The sequence below is a fragment of the Peromyscus maniculatus genome, chromosome 20 (genome assembly GCF_049852395.1).
Source record: "Peromyscus maniculatus bairdii isolate BWxNUB_F1_BW_parent chromosome 20, HU_Pman_BW_mat_3.1, whole genome shotgun sequence".
NCBI lineage: Eukaryota > Metazoa > Chordata > Mammalia > Rodentia > Cricetidae > Peromyscus > Peromyscus maniculatus.
The window spans coordinates 61323540-61339717 of record NC_134871.1 but is presented as its reverse complement, the minus strand read 5'-3'; the positions used below and the strand labels follow the sequence as shown (position 1 = coordinate 61339717).

General features: G+C 40.2%; 1 protein-coding gene across 1 annotated transcript in view; it reads right to left on the bottom strand.

Moving 5' to 3' along the window:
* Positions 1 to 16178, bottom strand: part of Muc19 (mucin 19, oligomeric) — a 171016-nt gene that overhangs the window by 103303 nt on the left and 51535 nt on the right. The window contains exons 33-45 of the mRNA XM_076555688.1: positions 14678 to 14773; positions 14146 to 14211; positions 12914 to 13042; positions 12366 to 12431; positions 9903 to 9989; positions 9602 to 9682; positions 9225 to 9296; positions 7317 to 7403; positions 6231 to 6317; positions 5930 to 6010; positions 5079 to 5150; positions 3713 to 3805; positions 3202 to 3267 (exon numbers count right to left, since the gene is read on the bottom strand). Coding sequence (XP_076411803.1) covers positions 3202 to 3267; positions 3713 to 3805; positions 5079 to 5150; positions 5930 to 6010; positions 6231 to 6317; positions 7317 to 7403; positions 9225 to 9296; positions 9602 to 9682; positions 9903 to 9989; positions 12366 to 12431; positions 12914 to 13042; positions 14146 to 14211; positions 14678 to 14773 — 1083 coding nt within the window. The remainder of the gene's footprint in view (positions 1 to 3201; positions 3268 to 3712; positions 3806 to 5078; positions 5151 to 5929; positions 6011 to 6230; positions 6318 to 7316; positions 7404 to 9224; positions 9297 to 9601; positions 9683 to 9902; positions 9990 to 12365; positions 12432 to 12913; positions 13043 to 14145; positions 14212 to 14677; positions 14774 to 16178) is intronic.

Here is a 16178-nt window from a genome sequence, read left to right as displayed (position 1 = left end):
GACTAAGTTCCCTGAGATATGAATGACATTTTGATTTTCCTTAGGAATAATGACACAAGAAAAAAACTGGAAAGGAAATCTTATGCTGCCCAACTGTTGGATATGTTCCCATGAGTTTTTATGTTGTCCTTGTAGCTGACAGCAGACCCAGGGTCCAACCTGAGCCTTTGCATCCTCAGAGTCTAACCTCTCATTTGCTCTCAAGGATCTCTGGCAAAACAGTGATTTGACAAATTTTCAAAGTGTGTTACACAAATACTTTCACAAAACCAGAGTTTTCTCTCTCTCCTAGGAAAACACCCATTCTCCAGGTATTCCTTTCAAGAGTGCCTGGGCATAAGTCTTTTCATTCATCTTTACTCTTCTCTTAAGTCTGTCTGTCCTTCTACGTGGAAGGTGGAACATCATCCAGTTTCATATGATGAGAAGGAAAACGTCCAGTGATTTTCTGTTCAATCATGTCTACTCTTTGAACCTAGAGTCATGTTATCAAAAGCCATGGCTTACTGCCCTCAGAGGAGAAAGCCTCTTAATATGACATTGTTCTCTCTTTTACTTTAGTCCTCCTGTGTCCATCTAAAGTTTGTACTTTGATTTAAATAAGCCAGGCAATGGTAAGGTGATCCACCTTGTCTCAAACCATAAATTCTTCACATCAGCTTATACTCACTTGACTTGTCTGAAGGCTGAGCCGATTCACTGCTTGGGGCTCCAGATGTTTCCCTAGCTGATGGTGTAGTAGTTCCTTTCAAAGTAAATAATAAGTGATTATCACAATGTTTGATACAGAGGTACAGATCAGGATGCTAATGTTTTCAATGATCTTCCTTATATTCCTTCATTCTATTTTATTTCCATCTTTTCAACAAGCTATCACAAATTCTTAGGTTACCCAGACTTTTCTTTAAAGAACTCACTGAATTGTTGGATATGAAGGATCTTGTACATATTGAATTGTTTGACATTAAGATACTGGAGTTCTATATCATAGCTTGGCATCCTTATCAGAGCCTTCAGTAGGATTTTTATGAGATGAATCTCTCTAGACTTCCATTTTCAGTTTACTTAAAAAATGTCTCTCTACATCTTTTTCAACAGCATGAGCTTGTGCTGGACATAGTCTCAATTCACCTGCACTGACTGTAGATGGGGCCTTCTCACTGCTTGGGTATGTAGTTGTTCCCACTGATGACCCAGTCATTGCTTTCAAAGAAAGATAATGTCATGAGTGTGAGCAGCAATAGACCACACTGCTCTGTGATGTTGAAAGTCTTCATTAATTTATGTATAGTTTCTATTTCTGCTTCAATCTTTGTAAATTTAGTATGATATGGAATCCTTGTGGGGCTTATTTGATTCTGCATGGAAATATGATTGTCTGCCTCCTTTTAATTCATTTATTTGAATCCAGTACTCATATGCTTATTGAAAACAACTGGGTCTTTCATTTTTATTCTGGTTGTGTGCTTCATATTAGAAAACACATTTAATAACCATGATAAAGAAGACATTCAGAGTGTTTCTACTTGATAATAACTTTGAGTCAGGATAGTAAGCCTTAGCTTTATGACTCAGAGCCCTTAAGCTCCAAGGAAAGAATCAGGGCCATCATTGCCCCAAAGTACACATTAGCGACCTAACTATGGGATAAGATAAGAGAAACATCAACTAATGCAGTCTTTTTTTCTGATGCTAGCTCCCTTTCTCTAAATATATAAGGAATTCATGCATTACCTTATGAAAAGATGCTGATATCACTAGCCCCTCATTTGATACGTGAGGACTCATAGCCTTATAATATACATGCCATTTCTGCATTTCCATAAAAGTAAATGGAGTTATATTCAGTCCCCCATTTGACCCTTGGGAACTCATAGCCTTCTCCCTTGTACTTACCTGGTTTGCTGCTGCCAGAGGCTGGGGATAGACTGGAGGCTTGAGTGATGGTTGTGTGGCCTGAGGATGTCACTGTGCTCTCTAGGACAGGAAAACATGCATGTTGGAGATTCATATGTTTCCAGATATCCTTAGTAATATGAATGGACTTGCATGATGAAACATGAGAAGACACATTATTCACCACATGCAGTACCATCAATTTCATTCACACAAACAAGTCCATTTTCCAAATCATCACCTGAGGAAACATGGGAATGGATGAGCAGCTGAGACATCTCCAAAGGCTAAAGAGTCTTACCTGATGCTGGGGCTCCAGTACTTGCAGGTAGAGAGGTGCTACTCCCTGTCCCTCCTGACTTGGTTCCAGATGATACACTGGGTGTGCCTGATTTTTATTGTGGTTAAAAAAGATGAATGAGAAAATTTAAAAGGTGATTTTTTTAAAGAATAAAAATATAAATTATACATGTTTCCCCTTATGAAATGAAAGTTCCTACCCTTAAAAACTTTATTGACAACTTCTTTCTAGAGGGAAATCCATTAATTTGACAACCTACTGATTTGTTTAAATATTCATTAATAAGAAAATACAATAATCAAATTCCTCATGGAGGAATGTTGGGCATTTTAGAACTGACTTAAAGCCCTGTGAGCCTCTTTGCTCACCTGAATATTCTCCAACATACTTTTATGCTCCCACATCATAACACTGTTAATTTCATTAAAAAACATGAAGATGCATGAGATCATGGCATCCTCCTATTTTTTAGCAACTATGGAGTGATTACAGTAATACTAGTCCAAAAACAAATACTTGCTAATATATTCAATATTTTGGATAGTTGTTTTGGGAATGTTTATCATTTGGAACACATCTCTGTGCTTATCACTGAGGATATTAACAGAGAGGGAAAGGCCAACATATAAGAACATGACAACCAATGAGCTGCACCCCTAGACTGAATGTGAAAGGGAAAGGACAGAGCATGAGAGGACCAGCATTCATTACTCTGCTTCCTCAGTGTGGACACAGTGTGAACAGCTTCCTTGTGATCCCATGATTCCGTCTGTGCCACTCCCACTTCTACGTTTTCCCTGGCATGAGGAATCTACCTCAAATTATTAGCAATATAAACCCCTTCTAATTTGATTTGCTTTGGTTATGTTTTGTTCACAGTAACTATAGTACATGACGTCTATGGCAATAGTCAACTCCTCCACAGTTCCTAATTGCTTTACATGGTTGTATGAAATGTTCACTTGTCTGCTGCCTGGGTGACCCCTGATGAGCTCACTCATTACCTGTTACTGAAGATGTGTTTTCACTAGGAGCTCCAGTGCTGGCTGCATGTGAACCTCCACTCGTTCCTAAGGGCATAAGAATGATGCTTGAAGGTCACAGATAATTATGGCCACAGAAGCCTCCCAAGTCATTTCAAAGTTACATTTATGCCAATAACTTCTACAATGTGATCTTTGGACACTTTTTCTTGAATTCTGGATCACAAACAGCTCAGGACAATACTAGCATTCGGCCCCTCCAAGAACTCCTCAGGGAGTTCTTGTCTTGCCTGAGGGGCTTCCAGTGGTGGCTCCTGTGCCTGGGACTCCAGGTGTGGCCCCCTTGATGGTCCCTGTTGTAACTCCCACAGACTGTCCTGTTGTGTGTGCAAAACAAAGGACCCATGCTAGCAACATGTACTAGTCCTCAGAAGGGAAATATGGAGAGATTCACTCTGAACATATCCACCCAGTTGCCCAAGCTTCATCTCTACCCAAGGAGTTGCGACTAATGAAATGCACTCTGACTGACCTGGGGTTCCTTGGCTTGTAGCACTGCTGCTGGGTTCCCTGGGTGTGCTGGCTTCATTGTCCCTTGATGTGGCTTCAGTAGGGACTACAGTTCCTGAGACACAAACAACATTTTTAGTTTTCTTCAAAATAACAACTTGTCAGGAAGCCATTTGGCCAGGGAAAATTTATGCTGTCCAGTTGTTGGCTATCTTCACTTGACTTTTTAAAGTCACTGTTTACCTCACATCAGACCCAAGAGCCAAACTTAAACTCTACATCCCCAGACTAATCTCTTCTGTGTTATCAATGATCTCTGGCAAAATAATAATTTGTCAAATTCCAAGTGTGTTAGACAAATAATTTCTAAAACACCAGAGTGTTCTCTCTCTCAGGACAGCACTCAGTGTTGAGGCATTTCTTTAGAGACTGGCAACTCTGGAAATGCATCTGGGATGGAGCATTTGAAACATCTCTGCCTCCTGTCTAATGTCTGTCTGTCCTTCTACTTGGAAAGTGGAACACCATCCCAGTGTCATATCATGAGAAGTAATGAGTCCAGTGATTTTCTTTTCGATCATGCCTACCCTTTGTACCTAATGCCATGTTATCAAGATCCTTGTTTTACTGCCCTAGGGAGGAGATAGTCTCTTAAAAATGACATTATTCTCTCTTTTTATTTTAGTCCTCACATTTCCAATTAAATTTTATACTTTGATTAATAATGAGCTGGGTCATGGTAAGATGATCTACTTTGTTAAAATCCATGACTTCCTCACATCAGCCTGTCCTCACTTGACTTGTCTGAAGGCAGGGTAAATTCACTGCTTGGGACTCCAGATGTTTCCCCAAGGATGGTGTAGTAGTCCCTTTCAAAGTGAACAATAAGGGACTATCACAATGTTTGATAAAGGATATTGATAAGGATGCTAACTCTATCAATTAGCTTCCTTATATTCTTGCATCCTCCTCATTTTTCTTCTTTTCAACACGCAATCACAAATACTTCCATGATGCAGATGTCCTTCAGAGAACTCACTGACTTCTTGGGTATAAATGAAGTAGTTCATACTGATTTGTTGGATATGAGCGAACTTGTACATATTGACTTGTTTGACATTAAGACACTCGAGTTCTATGTCCTATCTCAGCATCCTCACCAGAGCCCATAGTAGAACTTTCATGAGATGCATCTCACCAGATGCCTATTTTCATTTTATTTGTTAAAAATTGGTCTCTGCATCTTGAAATGGGTCCATAAGGAAGTTCCATATGTTTTATTAATATATATGCATCAATTGCAGTTGTATAAAATGAATAAAGTATGGACCAACCACTCTCCATTTTGACCACAGCCTCAACCTCTCCAGGACACAGCCTCAACTCACCTGCACTGACTTCAGCTGAGGTCATCTCACTGCTTGAGGATCTAGTGGTTCCTGCTGATGATACAGTTGTTCCTTTCAAAGAAACACAATGTCATGACTATGAAATAGCAGAGGACCACACTTCTCTCTGATCTTAAGTGTCTTCATTTATTTATATATAGTTCCTATTGCTGCTTCAATTTTGGTAAATTTCATATGATGTAGAGGAATCCTTGCTGGATTTATTTGATTTTGCATGGGAATATGACTGTCTTCCTTCATATTCATCTATTTTAATCCAGTACTCATATGCTTATTGAAACCAACTGGGTCTTTAGATATTTTTTGGCCTGGGTGCTTTATATAAAAAACACATTTAATAACCATGGCAAAGAAGACATTCAGAAATTTTTTACTTAATGCTAACTTAGAGTCAGGATAGTAACCCTTAGCCCTCATGACTCAGTGTCCCTAAGCTATAAGGAAGCAATCAGAATCATAATTGCCCCAAGTACACATTAGCAACCTAATTACAGAATAAGATAAGAGAAAAATCAATTAATGCAACCCTCTTTCTAATGCTAGCTTGCTTTCTCTAAATATGCAAGTAATTCCTGCATTCCCTTGTGAATAAATGGAGGTATCACTAGCCCCTCATTTCACAACTGAGGACTCATAGCCTTGTAACATACATGGCATTCTTACATTCCAATGAAAATAAATAGACATAGACTCGGTCCCCTTTTGGCACATGGTGACTTATAGCCTTTTAATATACTTGCCACTCCTACATTCACATTTAAATAAATGGAGATATATTCAGCCATCCATTTGACAACTGAGAACTCAATAGCCTCCTCTCTTTTGCTTACCTGGTTTTCTGCCGGCAGAGGTTGGGGATAGACTGGAGGCTTGAGTGATGGTTGTGTGCACTGAGGATGTCACTGTGCTCCCTGTGATAGGAAATCATGCATGTTGGTGACCCATACAATTCCAGACCTCCTTACTTATATAAATGGACTTGCAGGATAAAACATGAGTAGACAGATTCTACACCACATTCACAGCCATGAATTTTACTCGCACATACAGTGTCAATTCCCCGACCATCACCTGAGGCAGCATGGGAATGGATGAGCTGCTGAGACATCTCCAAAACCTAAAGAGTCTTACCTGAACCTGGGCCTCCAGTGCTTGCTGGTAGAGGGGTGCTACTTTCTGACCTTCCAGAGGTGGTTCCAGATGATGCCCCTGGTGTGCCTGATTTTTAATATAGTTAAAAGAGATGAATAACAAAATAGATAGGGAGATTTTCTTAGAAATAAGAATTAAAATAGACTTTTTCCCCCTCTTATGATGTGAAAGTGTCTACCCTGAGGATCTTTAATGACAAATTCTTTCTCAATACTATTCCCAGTGCAGAGGCTTGGTGAGGTATCTTGTCTGCAAAGTGCACGCATTACAGTGTTCATCTACGAATAGCTGGAGTGAGAGCTGTCTGTGTGGAAAGGTTGTCAAAGCCTTCCTGAAGGAATCTAGCTGGCGGTGAGAACTAGGGTAGGTAGCGGGTGTGCTTTTCATTCCCTTTGACTAACGGCTGTCCGTCTGTCTCTGTCCAGGCACGTGACAGGTGTGATGGCCTCAGTGTTGGTTTCCTTATTTGTCTTTCGCATTTGTCCCGAATTGCCCTGTAGCAAGCTGGAGGACTGGACTCTGCCCAGGGCGGCTCTTTGTGAAAGTGGTTGATTCTGGCCACTGGAGAAAGAGATTACTAAAAAGTGGCACCAGTCTGTTTCCTGCCCCACAGACACCATCTTTAAAAAGGTGGTCAGAAGAAGCTGCTGCAGTGAGCACAGCTCCACCAGAGGGGCAGGGACCTGTTCAGGGCCTCAGTGAACTGAGACTCTTCATTCTGTTTATCAGAGTGCACATGTGTCCTATTTCAGCAAGAGTAAAACTGTCATTTACAAAAGGTCAGTCTGTATCCTAAGCATTTTAATAAAATGCTAAAATGAAAAAAGAAAAATTCTTTCTCAAGAGAAATCAAATAATTTGTAGGTTGGGACTTATATGAATCCAGACATTCTATTTATGTGAATGGACTTAAATAATAAAACATGAGAAGATACATTCTTGCATTGCCTCCTCTGCCCTGAATTTTCCTCACACATACAGATCAAATTTTCGTAGCATCACCTGAGGCATCATGGGATGGATGAGCTGCTAAAACATCTCCAAGGGCTAAAGAAAGTGTCTTACCTGATGCTGGGGCTCCAGTCCTTGCAGGTAGAGCAGTGCTGCCCCCTGCCCCTTCAGAGGTGGTTTCAGAAGTTGTCCCAGGTGTGCCTATTGATTATCATGGTTTAAAAAATGAGTAAGAAAAATTAAAGGGAGACTTTTCTCAAAAATAAAAATTGAAATGGCCATTTTTTTCCTGTTACAAGATGAAAGTCTCTACTCTTACAAAGTTCAATGGCAATTTCTTTCTCAGAAGAAAGTGTTTAATTTGACAACCTACTAATTTGGTTAAATATTCATTAATTAGAAAACACAATAATTATAGAGGTTTGTCAAATTCCTCATGGAGGAATGTTGGGCATTTTAGAACTAACTTAAGACCCTGCAAGCATATTTGCCCACCTGACTATTCTGCAATGTATCTTTAGGATCTCATGTCATTAGACTGTTAATTTCATTAAAAGCATGAAGGTGCATGAGATCATGACATCCCCCTATTTTTAACAACTATGGAGTGACTAAATAATACTAGACCCAAAGCAAAGACTTGGCAAGATACAATCCAAACTTTTGGATAGTTGTTTTGTGAATGTTTATCATTTGGAACACATTTCTGTGCTTATCACTGAGGATATCAACAGAGAGGGAAAGGCCAACATATAAGAACATGACAATCAATGAGTTGCTCCCCTAGACTGAATGTGAAAGAGAAAGGACAGAGCATGAGAGGACCAGCATTCCTCACTCTGACTCCTCAGTGTGAGCACAGTGTGAACAGCTTCCTTGTGACCCCACGATTCCATCTGTACCACTCCCACTTGTGTGGTTTCCCTGGCATGAGGAATTCACCTCAAATTGTGAGCAAAGTATACTCCTTCTGATTTGATTTGTTTGGTTATGTTTGGTTCACAGACAGAAAAAAAACTATAGTACATGATATCTATCACAATGGTCAACTCTTCCACAGATCCACAGCCTTAGAATCTAGGACACTCTTAGCCCAGTGCTCACCACGCAATACTGTAATCTAGGAAATTTGGAATTTATGACTTCTGATTACAGAGTGTGAGTTCCAAATGTTTACATAATCATGAGTGAGTTTGAACTGCCTTTCCCCTGGCTGGGACATGGCTTTATCTACAGTCATTCACTTGAGACTGGAATGTACCTCTTTATGACTTTTGTAATGACTGGGAGATTCTGTTGGAGTATTTAAGCAGTGGAGGGAAAAGAACACAGGGAGCAGTGAGAGAAAAAAAAACATGAGAGAATAAAGAATGAAACCATCAAGAGAATGTGTGAGGTTTTTTTTTTTTTTCATTTTTCCCAAACCCCTCAGACAAAGTCCTAGTTTTGCCTTGCTGTGAATTTCACTTAAGCCCTGAGTGCTGTCTTAGAGATTGGACCTCAGGACAGTGATAGGGTTCCAGATGTTTCCCTAGCTTGTGGCGCAGTAGTCCCTCTCAAAGTGAACAATAATAGACTATCAGAATGTTTGATATCAGCCTGCTAATGCTATCAATTATCTTCCTTATGTTTCTGCATTATCCTCTAGTTCCCTCTTTTCAATCAGCATTAATGAAATTTGCCACTACCCAGACAATCCTTCAGAGCACTGATTGATTTATTGGATAGGAGGGAATTTGGGTATACCGAATTGATTCATAGTAAGACACTGGAGTTGTGTGTCAGCTCAGTATCCTCTTAGGAGCCTGCAGGGAGGATTTAATGAGATGCATCTCCTCAGATCCCCATTTTTATTCTATTTCTTAAAAATATCTCTTGACATCTTGAAATTTGTTGACAATAAAGTTTCCACAAAATTTTTAAAAATATACCTGTTTCAACTGTGGTTCTTTAAAATGAATAATGTATAGACAAACCACTCTCCATTTTTCAGACAAACTCGAGGACACAGCCTCAACTCACCTGCACTGACTTCAGCTGAGGTCATCTCACTGCTTGAGGATCTAGTGGTTCCTGCTGATGATCCAGTTGTTCCTTTCAAAGAAACACAATGTCATGACTATAAAATAGCAGAGGACCACACTTCTCTCTGATCTCCAGTGTCTTCATTTATTTATATATAGTTCCTATTGCTGAGGACTCATAGCCTTGTAACATACATGCCATTCTTACATTCCAATGTAAATAAATGGACATAGACTCAGTCCCCATTTGGCACATGGAGACTGATAGCCTTTTAATATACTTGCCACTCCTACATTCACATTTAAATAAATGGAGATATATTCAGCTCTCCATTTGACAACTGAGAACTCAATAGCCTCCTCTCTTTCACTTACCTGGTTTGCTGCTGGCAGAGGCTGGAGATAGACTGGAGGCTTGAGTGATGTTTGTGTGCCCTGAGGATGTCACTGTGCTCCCTATGACAGGAAATCATGCATGTTGGTGACTCATATGATTCCAGACCTCCTTACTTATATAAATGGACTTGCAGAATAAAACATGAGTAGAGAGATTCTACACCACATCCAATGCCATGAATTTTACTCGCACATAGAGTTTCAATTTCCCGATGATCACCTGAAGCAGTATGGGAATGGATGAGCTGCTGAGACATCTCCAAAAGCTAAAGAGTCTTACCTGAACCTGGGGCTCCAGTGCTTGCTGGTAGAGGGGTGCTACTTCCTGCTTCTGCCGAGGTGGTTCCAGATGATGCCCCTGGTGTGCCTGATATTTATTAAAGTTAAAAAAGATAAATAATAATAATGATAGGGAGATTTTCTTAAGAATAAGAATTAAAATAGTCTTTTTGTTGGATATTTTACTTGGCTTGTTTAAGTTGCCCTTTTAGCTTACAGCAGGCCCAGGACCCAATCTCAACCTCTCCCAACCCACAGTCTAACCTCTAACTTGCTTCTAAATGATATGTGCCAAAACAGTAATTTGACAAATTTACAAAGTGTGTGAAAGGAATATTTTCTAAGTCATCAGAATCTTTCTCCCTCTCCTAGGACAACACTTGGTGTCAAGGCGTTCCTTTAGAATCTGATAACTCTGGAAATGCACCTGGAGGGAGCAGTTGACTTATTTCTCTGCCTCCTCTCTGAAGTCTGTCTTTTCTCCTTGAAAGGTAGAGCATCACTGAAGTGTCATGTCATGAGAAGTAATGAGTCCAGTGATTTTCTGCTCAATCATTTCCACCTTTTTAACCTTGGGTCATGTTATCAAAAGCTTTAGCTTATTGTGGTAGGGGAGGAGCAAGCTTCTAAAAATGGCACATTTGTCCCCTTTCATTTGGCACACACTACATCTATGTAAAGTTTTGTCAGCTCCTTCAATTTAAAGTAAGTAGAACAGGAAGAAGGGTGCTCTCTCGTGGGAAGAGCATGATATTCCCCCATCAGCCTGTACTCACTTGATTTGTCTGCAGGCTGGGTCTGTTCATTGCTTGGGGCTCCAGATGTCTCCACAATTGATGGTGCTGTGGTTTCTTTTAAAGTGAACAGTGAACGTCTATCAGATTTGGTGCAGAACAGATCTGAGTACTCACACTTTCAATTATCTTTCTTACATTCCCGAAATCTTCTCTATTTCTATTTTCCTCTCTCCAACAAGCAATTATTAAACCTTCCCTGACCCAGATCATCCTTGAATGCATGGATGGACTTGTACACGAGTAAGCTTAGCTATTTTGACCTGTTCCACTTTGAGACACTGAAGTTGTGCATAGTATACCTCAGCATCCTCATCATAGCCTACTACAGAGCTTCCATGAGACTTTTATACACTGCCATACAGTTCCACAACCATTGCGACTCTAAGGAACACTTCAGTGTGTAATCAAAGCCTCCTCTACTTGATTGTCACTGGGAGCCAGAACCCGTGTTTAGTCCCCTCTTCAGAATTACAGCATTAGTACTTCTAGGGTTGTATGTGGGGATTATTATCACATGAAATGTGTGATGCCACCATTGGATAAGATGGTACACTTCATCCTTACCTTTCCTAATAATGCTTTTGGCAGATAAGGAATTGCATCATAAGTCCAGACTCTTCCTATTCATTTCCATCCTCGCCATTTCTTTAGACACAGGGAATGGGGCTAACCCACATTGCTTGTTAGATCCCTACAGGCTTATGCACTTCTGCCTTTGACCCTCTTGTTTGTTAATGTTGCAAATTGTGGTTCTTTATATAAGATGCCCTGGGAATGACTAGGTGAAGCCTTCAAGTGTACCCTATGTTCCCAGGAACCCAAGCAGCCTGGGAGGCAGTGGCAATGTGCATGTAATTCTTGTGATTACTATGAAGACTTCGGAGGCTCCATAAGAGCAAAGAATAAATAGTGTCTCCCTACTTCTCCACAGCTCTCCAGCCCCATTAGAACCTCATTTTTAGTTCAGCACTTGAGAGCAGGCTTAGATGGAATCTCTGAGACATCACCTGCAGGCAGCCTATTTGATCTGACCGTAAACATTGGTTCCAATGCCTACTCTGCTAGTGGTGGCTCCAGAATATACACCCGCTCTGCCTTGATTTCATCAAGGATAGAAATTTTAACTTAAAAAAAAACTATTTTCCATCTCAAGAAAGCAATCAATAATATGGTTCCACTCTTTTCCTTTAAGATAATGGTGATATATATCTATGCAAATTTCACTGCTGTCTTTAGGGTTTTTCAAATGAAATTTTGTAAATAAGATGGTCTCATATTGACTCCATGGAGATCTTTTTTCTTGCTATAGTATAGAGAGATGAGGGAGATGCTCCAGTATTTTCAATGAATGACCTTGTCACTTGTATTTTCTCATGCTGCTATGTGCACTCTTTGCCCTTTATGTGCCTGTCTCGCTTACCTTTGTCAATCACATCTGTAGAAATATTAGTTTTGACTGCACAAATTATTTCATATGAGAATTGTATTTTATTACTCTTTTCCTATATCCCGATATCCAAGGGTATAGATTTAATCATGTTGACACTCGGTATCACACAAATGACACTGATCACATACTTCAGGGCCTCCTAACCCTTACTCAATTTTAATCACACAATTCACAGGTCTAATTTCCAGGGCACACCCCTAATCTGTCTCCTTAGTACCTATTCCTCCTGAGGCACTGATTCCAGCAGTTCCAGTAGTGATAGCTTTGTCCCCTACACTTGTTCCTGTGTGAAGACATATGCATTAGACAGTGTGACTTGTCAACTTGATGGCACTTAGAATCACTATGAAAACAATCCTCCTAACCTGTCCATGAGAGATCTTCTAGATTGGCTTAGTATGTGTGGAAAGCCCACCCTACCTGTTGGTAATATCCTTACATTGGCTGTGGTCCTGGCCTCAATAAAACAGAGAACAGGAGCCTAGCATCCGGCACCCATCTTGAACATCTGCTCCCATCTTTACTTTTTGACGGTGGTGCAAAGTATCCAGCTGCCTCACACATTTTGTTGGCATGTTGTTTCTAGCATCAGGACTCATAGACATAAAACCTGTACATTATTTTTGTTCTGCCTTCTACAGGAAAACATTCGGGAACAAAAACCCTGTTTCAACATTCTTATCACACCCCATCATCTTCTCTCAGTACTAATGCTGGGACCGTGGTACCCATCTGGTAGGTGGTAAACTGCTCAGCCTGACTTACCTGTGTGTCCTGGGCTTGTCACAGCAGTGCTGTGTCTATTAGGGGTGCTGCTTCCCTCAATGCTAGATGTAAGTGCTGTGCTGCCCACTGCCACTGTAGGGGTCCCTCCAGGTGATGTCTGGGATATACCTGCTAATTTCCAATGATAAATTTTTAAAAAGTTAAAAATTGCAAAGGAACATCTTATTATGAATATGAAGTAAAATTTGATTTCCTCTTCCCTGAAAAATTTGTAAGCTAGGTGCTGAGGTGTATGCCTTTAATCCAAGAACTCTCTGTAAATCAGTAAGTAGATCTCTGAGTTCCTTGTCAACCTGGTCTGTCAAGTAAGTTTTAGGTCAGCTAAAGCTACATAGTGAGATCCTGTCTCCAATGTAAATAAATAAGAAGTTACCTTCTCATATAAATGCCAATGGCACCTTAAGTACTTTTTCAAGGTAAATTAGGAATATTGACAGTAAACTGAACCTATTGAGATGTTCATTGATTATGAAGCATTGTAATCATGTGAAATTCCTCATAGTGATGCTGATGATTTTAGGATTATCGTAGGACCCTGTGAGCATCTTTGCATAGGAGTCTGAGTGCATCATTATTCTTCTGCATCTCATGATTGTTAATGTTTTCACAAAATGGAATTTGTGAGATTGCAATATTCCTCCATTTGTTCATAATATACCACTGTGTGCTTAATATTACACACAAAACAAATACTTGATGATATGTTTCTAATTTCTTGGACATTTAACATCTGTAATGGCTAGTCTTCATTATCTACTAGAATGTATCTAGAGTCATCAAGGTATACATCTCTGAGGCTATCCCTGAGTATGCTTACAAAGGTGTGTCCCTAAGATGGAAAAACCTATTATGCTTGTAGTTGAGGGCATCACATGTGTTGGTATGTAAGACTGAATGAAAATAAGTACCAGCACACACCACTCTGCTTCCTCACTGTGAACAGAATGACCAGCCATCTCAAGATCCTGATACCACAGATAGAAACTCTGTCCCTTCCATCATGTCCCTGCCGTGAGGGACTTTATCCTAAATGTGAGCAAAATAAAGACTTTCTTCCTTAACTAGTCAGGTGTTATTCATAGAAATAAAAGTAACACAGCATGACATCAGCAACAGTCAGCTCCTCCACAGAACTTCATCTCATTACATGTTGCATGAAATGCTCACTTATCTATTGCCTGGATATGACCCCGGTTAGCATACCCCCATACCTGTTGTTCCTGATGTGTTTTCACTAGGAGCTCCAGTGGTGGCTGCATGTGTTCCTCCACTTGTGCCTATAGCAAGAACAGTGATTTAGGTCACAATGATGACCACAGCAGCCTCCTAAAGGCATTTATTTCATGATTACACTCATGCCTTTCATTTCTACAGTGTGGTCCTTGGCCACTTTGGTTTGTTCTCATTATCACACTCAGTTCTGGCCACAGTCAATGTTAGTCCACACCAGAGTCCCAAAGGACCCTCTGCCTTGCCTGCTGGGTTTCCAGTGGTGACTCCTATGCTTGGGGCTCCAGTTGTGGCCTCCCTATCTGCTCCTGAAGTAACTCCCACAGACTCTCCCATTGTACCTGATGAACAAAGACTACTGCTTAAAATACATGCTATAAAGTTCCCTTGGAGGGAGACATCATTAGGTTCGAATTCACACATCATTCTGCAAGCGTCTCCCTCCTTCTCCTGCAGCTCTGCTTTTACTTCTAGCCATTTACTTGGCAGGAAGAGATGCCTGCCCTGACTTACCCGAGTTTCCTTGGCTTGTTGCACTGCTGATGTGTGCCCTGGAAGTTTCGGTTTCTTCATTAGTAGATGTGGGTGTAGACGTAGAAAGGGCTCCACCTAATTAATAAACAGTGTTCAAAATGTCAGAGACGAGTCAAATTAAATCTCTTAAGAAATTCTCCAATATAGACAATGGGATTCTTCCCATTCACCAGATTCAGCAAAGTTGCTTGCTCCAACTTTTCTATCAGAGAATGATAGACCAATCCAAATCCCAGAAGTCTCCCTAGAATGTAACCTCTAATTTGTTTTCTGATTATTTTTTAATTTATTTTTTCATATCATATTTTTATCATGTTTTCCCCTCCCATAACTCATCCCAGAGCCTACTCACCCTACTTTGTTCTCCCCCCTCTCTTATGATTTCTCACTCTCTCTCTTTTATACACACACACACACACACACACACACACACTCATTAATAACTACAAAAACACAAAAATGAAAATATAAATAATATTTTATTTATCAGAATAAATAAGCAAAAAATCAATAAGAGAAGAAGAATGCCAAAATGAAACAAAAAGTACACACACACAAACACACACACACACACACACACACACACAAACACAATTGAGTTCATTTTATGCTGGCCAACTACTGTTTCTCCATTGGAGAACACTGATTTTCCCTTTGCCAGAAGATAGCAACTGCATATAGATTATTGGTTAGGTTCTCTGTGTCCACTCTCCCCCTCTCAGTCACAGGATGACCCTATCTTAGATCTGTGCAAACCCCATGCATGCTCTCACAGTCTCTGGGCTCATATGTGCATCAGTCCTGTGGTGTTTGGAAGATGCTCTTTCCTCAGCGTCATCCATCCCCTCTGGCTCTTGCCGTCATTCCCCTCCTCTTCTGCATATCTCTCTGAGTCCTGAGGGGAGGGCTCCCCTGATTTTTTAAATAATCTGTGGTCAATTGGCATCCTTCACAGTTTTCAAAATATTACAAATAGATGCCTTGAAAAGGACCAGAGACATGGCCCAAATGTCTTTTAATTTGACCATTTATTATACAAGCCTTTATTGAAAAGATATCTCATTCATCTAAAATTACCAATGTCCTATGTTATGTTTGTTCCTTGTTCCCGATGGAGTGGGGCGTAGCTTTCAGTGTGAGCAATATGCTGGCACCAGGACCTCTGACACAGAAGGACAGGTCACTCTACTCTCTGCTTTCAAAGCATCTTGATTTTCCTACACTTCAGCATCTCCTCTTTGCAACTAGTGATCAAAAACATTCTGTGATCCAGCGAATCCCAGTTTGTGCCATTTCCTTGTTGAATGTGAATAGGTTTGTTCACATTTACTTGTTTAATTGTATGATACTGGAATTTAGTATTTCACAACCTAGGTCACACACAGGAACCAACTGTAGGGCTTTTTTAAATACTTACCTGGGCCCTTCTGTTAGAGGTTCAGATTCTGTCAGTCTGTAAAAACTCAGAATATACATCTCA